This window comes from Eublepharis macularius, chromosome 6, assembly GCF_028583425.1.
Source record: "Eublepharis macularius isolate TG4126 chromosome 6, MPM_Emac_v1.0, whole genome shotgun sequence".
Classification (NCBI taxonomy): Eukaryota; Metazoa; Chordata; class Lepidosauria; order Squamata; family Eublepharidae; genus Eublepharis; species Eublepharis macularius.
In genome coordinates this window covers 5,820,159-5,837,302 of record NC_072795.1, presented here as the reverse complement: position 1 = coordinate 5,837,302, position 17,144 = coordinate 5,820,159, and the positions used below count along the sequence as shown (strand labels likewise).

Genomic DNA, 17,144 nt, shown 5'->3' with positions numbered 1-17,144 from the left:
GACACTGGCCCATTCAACCGTCAGTGTCTGACTTTAGATGTAGTCATTTGTTTTGTTGAAATTTATGACCTTTCAACCTAAAGGTTGTCCTGAAAAAAGGAAATTGCTGTGATATTAGTTTTACTTCTGGCTATGTGATTTTTTATTAGACTGGACTGGTATATATTTTACTGCTGCTTTGGTCTGCTGTTGCTAATATGCTTTTATATCCTTATTTGTATAAGATCTAAGAGGAAATATTAATAAACAAGTTTTATTTCATTTGCCCAGTATCTTTACAGGAACCAACTGAACGTCACAAAGCAACAGGTTCATTTTGGGGCTTTGGAGAACATGTCCGTGAGTCTGACTTAAACAAAAAAATCAAGAGCGAGCTGCTTGCTTCGTGATTTTGAGTTGGTCCTAATAAATATATTATGATGCCATTTTTTCCCCCAGTGGACCAACTTGGCAACCTGCATTTTAGCACAGACTGTTGCTTTGGAGCTTCAAAGTTGGCAGTAATAAGATTCCCTTCCTAGGATACCCAACCCTGCTCTAGAAGGTTATTCTAAACCAAGTAGAATGACAATCCTTTCCTCAAAGGATACACAACGAGCTGAGGACGAGTGACAATTTAAAAACAAAGCAATTTGAACCACCGTTTTAAAAGTCCCACTGTCACTTCTTCTGAGATAGCTTTTTGGAATCAGCGAAGGGAGATAAGAACGCCAGGCAAGAACACAGTATTCATCCAGGCACAGACAGCGGGAGAGATTGCAAATCAGAAGAAAGACAGGCTTATGCCGGGGCTGTTCAGGAGAAGGGTATTGTTATCTCCGCCAAAAGATAGCAACCTAAAAGCCATGCATCACCTCTTCCCATTCTTCATGAGCAACAACAAGGACAGTGGACAGACGTCCCGCCTCGCAACATTCTGCCGTTCCATTCAGGCCACGCTCAGTGATCACACAGATCACTACTTGTGAGCAAAAGAGCTGATTCTGCTCCGACCACACAATGGCTTGGCAACTGTTACTAGGACCAAATTCAGCTTCTGCCCAAGTCTGTTGGTTCGTCTCCATTTTCCTCGAAGGAGCCACAAGTGTTTCCACTGTGACCCAAAATCCTAAGGGGGCAAGACCTGGGAAGATCGGCGGGGCTTGCAGAAGCTTTAAGGTCAAGAAGCGTGTTCAGAGAGGGGAAAGGGACACAGAATATCTTTGGGGGATGTTTTGCACTGTCATTTCAACATTCATTTACTGAAAGAATGAGCAATGCAGAAGCCTCTAGAGCTGTGGAATTTCTATTTTTCCCTAACGTTCAATCCAATTTAGGTTGCTTCCTCACTAGCTATTTAAGTCTAAAAGTGCCATTTGCCTTCACTCAGCTATCAACAGAGAATTCAGATGATGATGTTCAGCTAAACATTATGAAGAAGTTCCTGACAGTTAGAGCGGTCAGTCAATGGAACAGGCTTCCTCGGGAGGTGGTGGGCGCGCCTTCTTTAGAGGTTTTTAAGCAGAGGCCAGATGGCCACCTGACAGCATTGCTGATTCTGTGAACCTGGGCAGATCATGAAGAGGGAGGGCAGGAAGGATTACATCAGTGCTTAGTTCTCGTGGTCCCTTCTTACATGCCCAGGGCAATGCCGATCGCCACTTTGGGGTCAGGAAGTGATTTTCCTCAGGCCAGTTTGACTAGGGATCCTGATGGTGTTTTGCCATCTTCTGGGCATGGAGTAAGGGCCACTGGGGGTGTGGGGAGGGGAGGTAGTTGTGAATTTCCGGTATTGTGCAGGAGGTTGGACTAGATGGCCCTGGAGGTCCCTTCCAACCCTATGATGCTATGTTGCTAATCCAATGCATTCCAGTGTTCTCCCTGCTGTCCTCCTATTTTTCTCCAGACTTGACTTGTGGCAATTTTTAAAAACGCAATGGCAACACCAGCCTGACTCTTCTGAGCAAGCAAAGTACTACGGAGGTTTCTCAGCCCTTTGGCCCCTTAAATTTTCCTCCTTCCCTTTGGCTTTAGCTTCATTGCTTCCTATTCACTCATGAATCAGTACTTAATTGTCAGTTCCCTGAGGATCCTAAGTACAACTTTGCAGCAATTATTGCAATTTTGTTATTGTGCTCTTAGGATCAGAACACGATAATACTAACAATGAACTAAGAAGTACTTAAACCAAGTCAGGGAACAAGGACAGAGAGATAATAATCCATTGATTTATGAGCACTGCAGCCAGCCACTAGTAAGCAGGAAGTAATTAATTAGCAAGTAAGACATAGAAACTAAAGGAAAGGAGAAGAGCATTTTTTGATTACTGGCACTTCAGAATAAATAAATCTTCCTTGTGAAGACAGGCAATACTAAGTTTTTATGGTGAAAGGAGTGCTTTATCAGCTGCTGTGCGGAATCCCCATTTTCAATTCTGCTTGCAGCTGAGTGTGGGGAATGTTATCAGCTGAAGAGCATCTTAGCGTAGAAGTAGTCACAGGCTATTATTCAAGACACACATATTTAGGAGCAGTAGAAAAGAGCACAAGTCCAGTAGCTCCTCTAAGACTAACAAAATTCGTAATAGGGTATATACCTAGTCTTAGAGGGGCTACTGGACTCTTGCTCTTTTCTACTGCTACAGACAGATTAACACGGCTACCCATTTTGATCTATATTTAGGAGTAAATCTCACTGAGATAAATGGGATTTACTGTTGAGTATACGTGCTTGGACAGGGCCGCTATCAATAGAAAATCCACCTGCACTTATGATTAATCCAAAGAACCAATAAATAAGGAGGTTGTGTGGGCAGTTCTGGAATCTGGAATAACCTCATTTTTAAATCTGTTTTAAATCACTGATTTTTCTTCGCCTTGACTTTACACCTCCGCTACTGATATTACTTGCAATGAAGTTGTTCTCAACTAACATCATCTTGCTGTCTCCATTCTAATAGATAATGTAAATATTTTTCTCATAGGATCTTTTTGTCCTGAGGCAGCTGAGACTAAAAGTGTGTGACTGTCCCAATGTCACCTAGCAAGCTTCCATGGCAAAGTGGGGATTTGTACCTGGGGTTCCCAGATCCGAGTTTGACACTCTAACCACCACTCTGCACCGGATCTCTTCACCAGCCTGAAACACTGTGGTGGAGGGGATGAAGGGCTCCTGCCTCCCCCTGCTGTTTTCCGCAATGAAACAGCTCTGGGGTGGAGGGAGTTACTTCCCTGCTTTTGCAGTTCTACATGCACAGACTACTCCATGTGGAGCGACAAAAACGAAGAATTAACTTCCCCGAGTGCCGTTTCAGCATGGAAAATGGCTTGGGGGTGGAGGCAGGAGTCTTTCCTCCCCTCCCCTTTATTTTTTTAACAGCCATTCCCCTGAGCTGCTATATGGCTGCGGGGAAACAAGAGCTGGCTCTCGGGAACCTGGATGCAACTCTTTGAAAAAACGAGTATCTGGTCTGGCCCTTCGCTCTCCAGGTTGGGAGCTCTCGCCCTTGTTCCCTGCCCTGTAAACAAGATGGGGTCCCTTCGTGAAAGCTCAGTCCGTCAGGGCTTGTGCCCATTCAAAGAACTGCCCGAAATGGAAGAACTGCTTCTTCTCATACTCTGAGTTTTTATAGCCTCTTTCTCCTCCCTGCCTTGGGATGAACCTTCCTGTTGATTCCTGTTCCAAAGGAAGAGGTTTCCTTCTGTCACAAAGAACGATGGCAATCTCTTTGAGTCCCCACTGGAGAGAAAGGTGCAGTGTAGAGCCCAAACAGGCTCTGGTTTCCTTTTTAAATTTCCACTTCCTGCAGCTGCCATGTGGCTGCAAAGCGATGGAATAAGTGACTCAACATGCCTTGGACATTTGGGTGGCTCTGCATCTCTCTCTCTCTCTGTGTGCAACTCTCTTTATAGTAAGCTGCTTCTCCCTGTCCAAGGTGGGAATGACTCCTCTTCTGTGTCTGTGCCTCTTGGGGGATTCTTTTCTTCTTCTTGCCTCATGGCCTTCCAAGGGCTCTTCAGAGCTCCTACCATGAAGGCCTCTTCCACACACACGCAGGCAGCCTCAACGCCAGATTAGCTGGCCATTGGTACATAGGGGAAATAATTCTTTAGTACAGTTTGGTGTAGTGGTTAAGCGCACGGGAGTCTAATCTGGAGAACTGGGTTTGATTCCCCACTTCTCCACCTGAAGCCAGTTGGGTGACCTTGGGTCAGTCACAGCTCTCTCAACTGCACCCACCTCACAGGGTGATTATTGTTGTGGGGATAATAATGGCATACTTTGTAAACCGCTCTGAGTGGGCATTAAGTTGTCCTGAAGGGCGGTATATAAATAGATTATTATTATATTATTATTTCGACTCTTTTTTTCGACTCCAAGATATTGCTATGAATGGAATCAATAAACCGTAAGTTCTATTTTTTCTACAAACTGATTGCCTGAGAATTAATTACTACATGTTGGGGAAAACGCTTCTGACTGAGTAACTCTGCTTCCATCCTGCTACCAAACGAAATACAGAGAAAACTCTTTAAAAAAGCATGTCCCTAGTTTGGCTGTAAGATAATGAAGAATTCTAACTTACTGCAACTTCAAGTAAAGCTTTCCTGCCCTAATATAAACATCATTTAGGAAATACCTAGTGTAGGGCTAGAAGACGGTGTGTGTTCACCTCTTCTCTGTTCCCTTGTTAAGCCTGAAAGCCTAAACAGAACATGCGTATTCTTTCATTCATTTAGTCAACTTTCTTCCATTTCAAATGCTCCAAGCCTGACGTCTGAAAAATCACCACATCTATTTGGTCTTCCAAACGAGGAGGAGCAATGGAGAAACTCACCATCCTGATGCATGACTGCTCTAAATGCAAAGTGGTAACTGATCACACCCCCGTGCTCACTTGTGGAAGAGTGGAAGGCGGCATGACATCTAGATGGGTAAAGAGTGTTAGAAGTCTGGCGCAAGATACTCCTAAAAATCACTGGTAGCAGTTGGGGGTTCTGCAGTTCAGCATTGCTGAGCTTCTCCTTTCAGAAATTGTTTGCTCAGTGCTTTGTAGGTAGAGAAGTCAAAACAAAGCACAGCCCAGGGTCTCTTACCATTGCTCGGGCTTCTTCTCGTATAGTGGGAACAGCAAGAACGCTGTACAGCACCCCGTTCACATACGGATGTATCTGAGAGGGAAGAGAATGGTAACGGATAAGGCTATTGTTAACGTTCTGCAACATCACCCTCCTCACACCCTACCAATCTGCCCTCGCAATCTGTACAGCGTAACAGTGAAGGGGGGTGGGTATGGGCTGGAGGCACCCAATTCAAACTTCTCCTCAGCTACAAACTCACAAGGTAACCTCCCGCGAGCCACCTCCTCTCAGGCTCAGCCACACACCAGCACTTCACGAATGATGCTCGTTACTTACCTGACAGACGATAAGGATGCAGAGGATAACAAAGATGAGGCACTTTGAATTCTCTGATGAACAATACCAGAGTTATCATTTGTCAAGCTCTTTCGAACGTTAGAGCACTTTCACAATCTTTATTGGGCTATCCCTCAAAAATGCTGTTATCCCAGACTCAATTTTCCATGGACGCAAGGGGTTCTGTAATCTCTGCCAATCTCCCCTTACAACAGTGGACTCCTAATTTGCTCCTCATGCCATTCTTGAGGGTCCCCTGCAACCCAAGAGCAGCATTTTGGAAGTGCCATCACTGGAAAACTTAGTCTAGATGGAACCCCATGAAGATGTGGCGGAGGGGAGACTCGACCTGTTTTTCTAACGAGCTTTGATTTGCCAAAACCAGAGTCTGGGAATTCTACTGTATAAAAGGCAAGCCGTATTGGCAACAACCTCTTTTTATCCTTGCGCAGGCACACTCTGGCCTCGAGGCCGTTGCGAGGCGCCCGCTTGCTGCCGGGAGGAGTACCAAATCAATGGCCTAAGCACGCCTCCCCTCAGTGCCCTCCCACTCTGGCCTCCAGGCTGCTGTGAAGCACCCGCTTGCTACCAGGAGGAGTGCTCAGGCCATCGATTCAACAGGCCCCCTCGCAGCTGCAAGCAAACACTTTGCAGCGGCCCCCAGGCCAGAGCAGGAGGGTGCTGAGGGGAAGAAGAGCAGAATACAAATTAATCTTTGCACAAGTGCATTGCCGGGTGGGGGGTGCTGAATCAACAGCCTAAGAACTCCTCCCCGCTCATCACCTGTGGGTGGCTGAGGAGAAGGTGTAAGCCCCAGCGGCACTGGACACCTGTCTGTACTTGCCTGGGGGGGAGGGTCCCCGCTAGATCACGTGGAGCTTATTCTCCCCTCCCTAAAGAAGCTTGACTGCAATCCTAAAGGCAGTCTCCTCAGAGTAAGCTCTACTGATTGTTATGTTTCATGAAAAATAAAAAAAAATGACCAACAACAGTTTTCTAGAGCCCAACGTATTTTTTCACACAACAGGCCTCAATGCTAGTCTTCCATAAACAGTGTTACATGTCCTCATTATTCAAACTGATGTCTGGATGGCAGGGCTAGAAGAAGATGAGCATTTAAGCACTGGTAATTGCAGCTCTGTGATTGACGTATCAACACTTGTCTTGAGCACAGGGGTGAAGTAGGGTGTATGGCTGGGATCCTATGAACGAGTTCTGTGTGCACTAGACTCTGCTGTGGAGTCCGCATTCTCTTCTTTTAGTGCTTCAATTTGCACAAGGACTAATTGAAAACCAATGATGATACACAAACAGAAATTTTAACAACAACAACAACAACAACATTCGATTTATATACCACCCTTCAGGACAACTTAACGCCCACTCAAGAGCAGTTTACAAAGTATGTCATTATTATCCCCACAACACAACACCCTGTGAGGTGGGTGGGGCTGAGAGAGCTCTGAGAGAGCTGTGACTGACCCAAGGTCACCCAGCTGGCTTTGAGCGGAGGAGTGGGGAATCAAACCCGGCTCTCCAGATTAGAGTCCCACGCTCTTAACCACTGCACCAAACTAGAGAAAGGGGCAGCACACTCTGCAGCAATGATTATCTATTGTGCATGGTACGTATTCATAGGATCCAAACCTAAATAACGACTTGGGTGCAGTGGCTTTCTGACCTTCTGAATATACTGCACATTTTCTGGGCAGAGACTGCAGCGCTTGAGTAGCGCACCTAGCACGTTATCCCCAGTGGATTAACATTAAGCGGCAGGAGCAAACCGTGGCAGCAACTGACTGTCACAGTGACCTCTCCAGTTGCTATGATTTGGAAAGAGGAGAGTCATGTGTGGGTTGCTGCAGCAGGCCTGCCTAACAGATAGCTCTGCCTCTCAGAATCCAATTGAAGTTCAAAGGGATAGTTTTCAAAGGCTTTATATAATCCCAGAATCCAGCATCTTGGAATCCAAAGAGGCCTGATTAGAATCACACAGCTGTCAGGCATTTCTTTTCCTGTTACCGTTTGAGAAACTCGAAGGGAAATATATTGAGCCTTTGCAGATGCTAGCCAAGTGAAATTCATCATCTTACAAAATCAGGAGTCCAGTAGCAGAGGAGTAAACGAAACACCCCCAGAATGTTATTTAGAATAAACTGAACGGTAACATTTTGCCATGGAAATAAGGTTCACGTGTTCTATTTCTGTGTATCAATGTAGAAGTGTTGAATATTTGTTACTGTGGGCTAAATTCAGGCCTCTGATGTGAGACGGCCAGGGGTGAAAGAAGCATGCTGTGAATGGATAGTAGCTGTTCCCGGTAGGGGGGAGTGAACTACAGTTTGGGGAGAATATAGAGGGGAAAGTTTTCAGTGAGTCTGTGTGTACCACAGAAAGGGGTTATTCTGTCTAGTTCAGTCAATGTGTGTGGAAGTCTGAGTGTTGTACTTTGCGGATGAACACAGCCTAAGTGGCAACAGAGGGAAAGTCTAGTTCAGTCAGGCAATCTGTGTGGAAGCCTGAGAGAGTCTGTGTCTGTGTGGAGGACAGAATGATTCTGTGAGGGAAGAACTGTGTAGGAAATTAGTCTTTGTGACTGGTTCTGTGAATATACCTTTCAGAATATGTAACAATTTTGAAACCATTAAGCTTATGAACCTCTTCTGAAACCAATACACTGCAACTATCACACTTACAGGGCAATCCTAAGCAGAGTTACTCCAGTCTAAGCCCAGTCATAGGATTGCACTGATATCCACATATAAATAAATAAATTCTACTCCTGGTTAAGCAGAATGCCTATTTCATCTGGAATATGTCCAAGGAAGCTCGTCTGAGAACTCTTGTTACCTCACAGCCACCTCACGCACTGACTGTTCAAGTCATATTTCCCCCTGTAACAAAGCTTAGGGTTGGATACCAGTTAAAATGAAACGGTCTAAGGCGAAAAGCCTTTGGTGGCAATGAAAACCTTTTGGGAATGCTGAGGAAGTTAAGGAGGCAGAAATAAACAGATCACACAAAGGGGGCAATAATGCCACAGGAGGTGTGACTGGTGGGATTCAAACCCCCAAAGGAAGGTGTTCTCAAGGTAAAAAAAGCCTAGGTAAAGGAGAGAACGCCTGAAGCTCTGGGCTGTGGAAATAAAAAGAGTGTTGGTTGTGACCGGGGCGCTCCTGAGGTAAAAGTTTAAGGTAACATAAAGAGGAGCTGTAACAAAGGTCCAAGGCAGGTTCAAACAGAAACTTCATATATACATATTCTGTTTGTCTTTTTCTAAAAAACTGTTGGACTTTGGAAGTCTCCTTGTGCTGGAGGAACGGGTCTGCGGGATCCAACCCATTGTCCTTTTCCTTCTTTACACCTGCAAATATTAGCTGTAGAAGTACCTCGTGGTTCTCGTGGCCAAGAAGATCGCAGAGAACTTGGAGAACCTCATTTGCAGCTTTCACACACATCTTCTTTCCTGTGAGGGTTCAAAAGAAAGAGATTCAGATGAGCCAAACGTGGGCCTTAGGAAGAGAAACCAGCAGCTTGCTTAAGTCTCCAGTCAAGTTAATGTCACCTGGATTGCTGTCGCTGGCCTTAACAGCCCAGCTAAAGACTTTCTCGATTTCAATGATGCCAGAGGACATGCCTGTATAAGTTTTAGACCAGGGCCGATTCCGCACGGCTTACCTGAAGCCGGAATGTTGTGGGACGTTGCAGAACATGCCAGCAAAAACACAAAAGATCGTGTTTTCTCACGCGAGTTTTGCGCGATGTCGCGCAAAACTCACGTGTGAAACGCGATCTTCCGCGTTTTTGCCAGCATGTTCCTCAACATCCCGGCTTCAGGTAAGCTGTGTGGAATCGGCCCCAGATGGGTAGCTGCAACCACTGTTAACACTGAGTTAAGGCGCTGATCTACTGCCCTTTCTGGGACGCTCTACTTACGCTTAGCAGGGCTCACTACTCATTTTGCTTTGGGGTAAAAGGGATTATCACCCTGACCTGGATAGTCCAGGCTAACACGATCTCATCAGATCTTGGAAGTTAAGCAGGGTCGTCCCTGCTTAGTACTTTGATTGGAGACCACCAAAAGTCCAGAGTTGCTACACAGAGGCAAGCAAGGGCAAACAACCTCTATTTGTCTCTTGCCTTGAAAATCCTATGGGCTCACCATGAGTTAGGACTTAAAGGCACTTTACATAGACCTAGAAGGGCTTATCAGTTTGGTGTAGTGGTTAAGAGTGGTTAAGTGGGACTCTAATCTGGAGAGCCGGGTTTGATTCCCCACTCCTCCACTTGAAGCCAGCAGGGTGACCTTGAGTCAGTCACAGCTCTCTCAGAACTCACTCAGCCCCACCCACCTCACAGGGTGTTTGGTTGTGGGGATAATAATGGCATATGTTGTAAACCGCTCTGAGTGGGTGTTAAGTCATCCTGAAGGGTGGTATATAAATCGAATGTTGTTGTTGTTGTTATTCAAAATGGAGTGCATATTCAGAGTCTAACAGAGGAGCAAAAAAGATGCCAAATGCAACTTCTCCTCAAGAAGAAGTACAGTCTATTGTGCAAACCTTAAGGGCTCCAATCTGTCAGGTCTCTTCTCCTTTTCCTGTACTCCCACCTCCCCAAGTCCTAATATCTCTGGAAGCTCCCAGTCTAGTCCTGCACTAATGCCTGCCCCAAAGAAAACCCCAGGAGTTTTCAGTACCTGTGGGCAGTTGCCATAATGTGCTTCTACCTCCCTTCCTTATGTCATGGAAGCTAAATAGCTTTGAGGAGATGCAGGGCCCGATGGAAAGTTGCCTCCACTTCTCTAGCTTGTGGAACCAGCTGCCTGGCTTATTTGATATGGAACTCATCCGGCCAAGCGGCTTTTGCATTCAGAATCTGCATACCATGTGCTGGAACGATTTAGACCAGTGGTTTGCAAAGGCTCACCCTAAAGGCGACTTGTGCTTATGATTACTGGTTTTCCTGTACGAAACACAGCCATAGGGCACCGTTGGACATATTCTAAGATGGACCCTCGGTTCATAGGGAGGCTCAACAGGCTTCTCTTATGCCCAGGGCAACCTTTGTCCTAGGCCAGTAACCACTCAAACATGTTCACCACGCAGACACAGTGGTTGTGGAGTACAAACCCTTCGCTGCCATCACTACCACAGAGATATCTCTGTAACAAGCGCCAGCCGGCGTTTGGACAGATTTTTTTGCGACTCTTCTTCCACCCATGCTCTGGCCATTATCTTTGCTGCTTTGTTCTCTGGTATACCAAGAAGCAGTATTATCTTTTGACAACGGGAGAGGGTGCCTGGGAGCCATTTCCACACCCAGTCCAACCCTCCATTCAAGAGTCCAGCTGCGGATTTGTCAGAATAGCCGTGAGAAGCAAAAGCAAAATAAGAGCGTGGCAGAAGAAGGTTCTGCGGACTCTGAAATACCATCCCATCACTCTGATGCCATGCGGGGCCAGCTCAGAACAACCTAGAGAAGACAGCCACACGTAAACCAAGCCCAACTGCTAAGCCTTATGCGATGAAACGGGACTTCAAGAGGGGCATGTTTGCCTCTGACCAAAGAAGCTAAAGACTGAGAATTCTTTCTATATACCACTTCCCCAATTCAGGCTCCATCACGATACCTGAACGCCGAAGGCAAAGGTTCATGAGCAAAGCAACCGAGTAGGTCAAGGTGTAATCCGACATGCTGTCTGTATCCTTTAGAGCCTCAACCAGCCACAGTATCAGCTCGTCCTTGATCATAAGGGTCTGCATAGCGCGCCTGGAATTAAAAGACGTTCACTGGAACATTCAGTGGATGACCAACAAGAAGCAAAGTTTCTACTAAAGAGAGAGATCAAGATGGGTAGCCGTGTTAGAGGGCAGACTTGCTTAAACTGAAGAGGTCATTCCAAAGCTCTGTGAACAGAGGAAGCTGCCTTATAAGGAGTAAGACCGTTTATGTATTGACAACATTTATATCCCCCGCTTCTGCCCAATCCAGGCCCCCGAAGGAGGCTAACAATTAAAACAGGGTCATCAAAATACATCATAAAATCTATTAACAACCAGAGCTACATTTACATACAGCAAAATAAAATGCAGCACGTTAAAACATAAGGCAGCTTTGTCAACTCCGACCCTATCCTATCAGAGGGGCCCTCTGAAGACTCAAAGGCAGGGGAAAGTTGAGGTCCGGGAAGGAGCATTCCTCCAGGAAGAACCCCAAGAGGCAGAGACATCTCTGTCACTTGCCTTCTTCCTCTGATTCTGAGAAAGGCACCAGAGACACCCTAAGTCTAGAGACAGCAGGAGACATTCTGCTGGAGCACTTGCTACCATGCACAGCAGTTGTTTCCAGCATGCAATGATCTGCAGGACTATTTATGTTCTCATTTTGCTCTAGACTCATGTTGGGACACCATTATATGCTCCTCCTAAGCTCAGAATATAAGCTTTTGAGACTGAAAGCTCTGAAGAAGACAGCTTCCAGTGGGAGAACATTTTAATCTTCCAGGACATGCCACTGCTGACCTAAAAGTGGCTAAACAGAAACTTCAAGAGGAGATTACAATGTGAGATTATTAAAATGGAGTTTATTCACAGAGCCAGTGTGGTATAGTAGTTAAGAGCGCAGGCGGGTTTGATTCTCCACTCTTCCACTTGAAGCCAGCTGGGTGACCTTGAGTGAATCACAGCTCTCTCGGAGCTCTCTCAGCCCCACCTACCTCACAGGGGTGTTTTGTTGTAAAGATAATAATGACATACTTTGTAAACCGCTCTGAGTGGGCGTTAAGTTGTCCTGAAGGGCGGTATATAAATCGAATGTTATATTATGTTATATTATTCACAAATTCAGAACAACGGACCCACCCCAGGGTTGCACTGTAACTCTGCATCCTGTAACTTCGCTCCCACCTTCTAGCTGGGACCTAAAGGCTCATAGGTCTCCATTCTTACTCGTCTCTGAAGAAGAGAGCTTTAACTCTTGAAAGCTTCTACCCTGGAAACCTTGTTGGTCTCCAAGGTGCCACTAGATTCAAATCCTGCTGTTCTACTGCAGACCAGTACACCTACCCACCTAAAACTGCCTTTCTCACGGAGACTCAAGGCAGATTACACAGTGTAAATCCATACGATCAACCGCTGGGAAATTCAGTAAACAAACTCAGTAGGCTACGGAATGCAGAAATTTGAAAACAAGCATCATTCTGAATACAGAGGTTAAACATTGCTGAAACAAAACAAATAATTTAACCTGACAAATTAAATAGCATGAAAACTATGCAGTAGGAGCGTATCTACATTAGCAGACAGCAACCAGTAGCACAGCCTACAAACAGTACCTATTGCTATAGTCTACAGCCCCTCCCCCTTTACCAAAGGACGTCTCTGAGCCATTTCTTATAGCACAGCCCTATTATCTGAGCGAATGAAAGGCCCGATCCACAGGGAAACCGTCCAGTGTGAGTCTCATGGGAATCAAGGGATGCTGTGCTCCCGTGCATCATCTACTCATTCCAGTGGGGGGCCTCGACAGGAGAGAAGTGATGCCCACAAGTCAGCCCCATCTTTCTCTCATCTGCAGCCTTTAATGGCACCCCCGAGTTCCTGCTGGAGGCTGTCATTCATGGCAAGCTGTGAATTCACGTGACAGTTCAACATGCCAAGAGTGGGACAAGCTGAGTGGCAGCATTTCCACGATGTGCAAAACGGCGCAGTGGAAGGGCTCCAAATCAAGTCTGGGGGCTAGACGGATGAAAGCGGAGCCTGGGAAAAGATCGTTGTGTTTAGGTTGCAGAGGCACAAACAGCCCTTTCTGTTAGCAACACGGTTAATGTTTCACTGGGTTTGACAGGAAGTTTCATCTCCTTTCTATGGCTCATCTCTTGTTCTTGTCCTTCAAATGTTCAAATAAACTACAGGCCATAAAGAAGAGCTAATAAAATAATCTAGTTGTTGTTCCTATATGTTTTTAATGGCTTAGCTGAAACCGGCCAGGCCCATTCATTCCATTTCCAAGGCAGCCGCTTGGCTTCCCTAAGTCTCTGCCCTGGCAAGGCCACATTGCCTTGCATGAAATGGCACCAAGATCACAGACGTTTCTGCCCGTAACATTGCACCCCAAGCCCCCTGTAGGAGGAGGATGTGACCTGGCAAAACAGTCTCTGCTAAGAGAGCTGAGAAGCATTCACATGCAATGATTCTATAATACGGACTTCTGGCTTTCAACTCACAGGACTGCTTCTGGCTTGCCTAAGATCCTAGGCACGATCCCTAGATTTTTTACTTTTTTGTCCCCTGTGCCCTTCATATAACAAACTTCCATTTATTTATCATGTAGCACTGGGGGAGCAGAGGCTGTTCAAGAAGCATTAGTCCAAAGCTCTGTTGGGATATACATTCCCAGGGGCCAGCCCTACCCCGAGGCAGCTGCAAGGTGCACCCGCTTTGGGGGAGTAACATTAAACAGCCGCAATTTTCTGCACTGCAGGGGTGCCAAGCTGGCATAAATGGAGCCCGGTGCCCCCACGGGAGCCCAGAGAGCCCATGAGAAAGTGTCACATGTAAATCAGGCCACAGAGGAAGACGAGTTCATAGAAGACATGGTATTATTATTATATTATATCCCACTATATATCGTGTTGGTTAGGCCCCCACCTGGAGTATTGTGTGCAGTTCTGGAGATCTCACTTCAAAAAGGATGTGGACAAATTCGAAGGGGTGTAGAGGAGAGCAAGCAGGATGCTCAGGGGCCTGGAGACCAAGCCCTGCGAGGAAAGATTGAGGGACCTGGGAATGTTCCGTTGGGAGAAGAGGGGAGGCATGAGCGCTCTCTTTAAGTATTAAATGGCTGTTGCTTAGAGGAGGGAAGGGAGCTGTTCCTGGTGGCAACAGAGGGCAGGACTCAAAGCAGTGGGTTTAAACTACAGGAGGGAAGGTTCCAGCTGGACATTAGGAAGAACTTCTTTAGGTGGAGAGCAATTCAGCAGAGGAATCAACTGCCTAGGGATGTGACAGGTTCTGGCAGTCTCCAAGGAGTGGCTGGGCAAACACTTGTCGGGGATGCTTTAGGCTGTCCCTGTGTCGCACGGGGGGTTGGCATGGATGGTCTGCAAGGCCCCTCCCAGCTCTAGGATTCGATGATTATTCTTCCCTTCATTTATGCTCCACCCAAAGCAGCTTGCATCATTCTCCTCTCCTCCATTACATGTGGTTGCTGTGAGAATGTGTACGTGAAGTACTTTGAACTGCGCAAGCACAATGTGAATGTCGCTACTGTATGTTTTGCCTACTGCTACAGAACTAAGTAAATGAAACGTACGTGTTAAGCATGCTCTGAACTGCATTTGCATGATTGGGTGGGATGAATAGACTGCTGTTGGGAACAGGATGATGGACTAGATGGCAGCAGGACTATTGTATTCTCTTGCTCTTGTTGGGTGCCCCCCTTCCCCTCCGATGGGTGCGTGGGGGGAGGGGTTTGGGGCTCCTCTCCTGCCCCTCCTGCCCCGCACAGCAGACAGGGCACCAGGAGCATCACTACATCTCCCTCCCCCTGCTAGCCCGGTGCCACCGGGCTATACAGCTCCAGGCCATGTGGCTTCGGGTGGGGGCCGGGTGAGCAGGGGGGGGGAGATGCAGCAATGCTCCGGGCACCCTGTCTGCTGTGCAGGGAAGGGGGGCAGGAGAGGGGCCCCAAAACTCCCCACACACACCCAGTGGAGGGGAAGTGGGGGGGGCGCCCGGCAAGAGCTTGATGCCTCCCCTCCCCTCCCCGCTGCTCTGTAAATGTTAAACTTAAAGCTGCAAGGACGCCTACACTTCCCATCATACCTTGAGGTAAGCAGACACGTGTAGAACTCTAGTAACTCGTCTTGTGTAGTTAAGCTCTTAGCCACATGGCTGGCTCCTTCCTTGATGCCCAATGTCTTGCCCTGCCACTCCCCTCCCTCTTCTCACTGTCCTGGCGCTAGCCCCGCCACCCCCAGACCATTAGAAAGCCCGCCTTGCACCCCATTCTCCAGGTTGTGGGACTGACAGAGCTGCAGCAGTCACCAGTTGTGTGTGTGTGTGGGGGGGTAATGTTCTGGCCACTGTTGCCCCTCAACGGTGGCTCTCGGGCTTTTAGCCACAGGCTAGGATTTTTGCCGATATGTTAAGACTGGAGGCAGACCATTAGTGTTCACAAAAATGCCCTTTCCTGGTGTGCCTGCTTGACTTAGATCCCAAGGACCGGGTTTTGCACAGCTGCCTATGCCGCTGTGGTGTCTATAGCAGAAAATTCTTGGTATCTCCTACACGTGATCCTTAACGTGGTCTCAATCCACCGGAAGTATGCTTGCACAAACCTCGCTGAAATGCACGGGAGCTGTGCAAAAGCACGTGGCTCCCAGTGCCACTTCATTTCAATGAGTCTTGTCCAGAAGAACTTCCTGGAGGGCTATGACTAGGGTGACCAATCTCATGGCAGATCCTGGAATTCTCCCAGAATTAGAACTGATCTCCAGGCTGCAAGAGATCACTTTCCTGGGTTGAGACGGCAGATTCAGAGTATAGGCTCTATAGTATCACATTCCCACGGAGCGCCTTCTTCTCTCCAGGGCATAGCCCCCAAATCTCCAGGAATTTCCCTAATGGTGCCCCCACAAGTATCAGTTCTGCATGCCACCTTTTCATCTTGCCCCACCTCAAGGCTGCTTCTGATGGGCCAACCCAAAGGCTGGCAGTTGCCAATCACTACTTTATATGTATTGTCGAAGGCTTTCACGGCCGGAGAACGATGGTTGTTGTGGGTTTTCCGGGCTGTATTGCCGTGGTCTTGGCATTGTAGTTCCTGACGTTTCGCCAGCAGCTGTGGCTGGCATCTTCAGAGGTGTAGCACCTCTGAAGATGCCAGCCACAGCTGCTGGCGAAACGTCAGGAACTACAATGCCAAGACCACGGCAATACAGCCCGGAAAACCCACAACAACCATCACTACTTTATACTTTGGAGGATGGAACTCCACTGCCATCATCAGTGCACACACAAGGCAAGAGCCCCAGTCCTTGGGGCAAATCCATCCTTGGGGCTAGGGTAGAAACCCGAAGCCTTTCATCACTTTGGATTTGCCAGGTCTTTGTAACCAAAGGAGATATTGATCAACGAAAGGTGCTTCTTAAACACAACATGTATTAACAGACTAGCAGAAATAATCCCCTCCAAAAATAATCGCCAGCCAAGGTCCATCTGAGCCCTCTTCCTCTTAAGTTCTTAAGTGACACTGCTGTCATCAGCTCTGGAGGACCCCGATGGCAGCCACTCAAAAATCAGGCACTCGTCTCCCTCACGCCCCAGTGCAGCCAGCCTTTGCTGTTCCTTCCCTGTCGCCAGGCCCCTGCCGTGCTTTCATCACCTGAGACTGAGTTTCTGCAGAGCCCCCAGGACGTTCTCTCGGGTAAGAGAATTCTTATCTTCCGCTTTCAGTCTTTCTTCCAGCATTCGGAGCAACCGGGGGTTCTGTGAGAGGTAGAGGCGGCCTGAAACAACCCAGGAGGAAGAGACGGGATCAGGGAAATCAGCTCTGCTCTTCCAATTGCAAAAGAGAAGCTGGGCTAGTCCGTCACAGCAAAGTAAAAGTGGCATCCTACAGACAAACTACATTTATAGTCTCGGGTGATTCGTGAAACCTTATATTGAAATAGATGTTGTTAGTCTTTAAGGTGCCACTGAACGTTTGTTATATTCTGCTCTTCTCTGACACTAGATTCTTTAT

General features: G+C 47.2%; 1 protein-coding gene across 1 annotated transcript in view; it reads right to left on the bottom strand.

The window, feature by feature from the left end:
• ARMC9 (armadillo repeat containing 9) overlaps nt 1-17,144 on the bottom strand; it is a 136,122-nt gene that overhangs the window by 51,526 nt on the left and 67,452 nt on the right. The window contains exons 14-17 of the mRNA XM_054982973.1: nt 16,785-16,908; nt 11,029-11,168; nt 8,786-8,862; nt 5,076-5,150 (exon numbers count right to left, since the gene is read on the bottom strand). Coding sequence (XP_054838948.1) covers nt 5,076-5,150; nt 8,786-8,862; nt 11,029-11,168; nt 16,785-16,908 — 416 coding nt within the window. The remainder of the gene's footprint in view (nt 1-5,075; nt 5,151-8,785; nt 8,863-11,028; nt 11,169-16,784; nt 16,909-17,144) is intronic.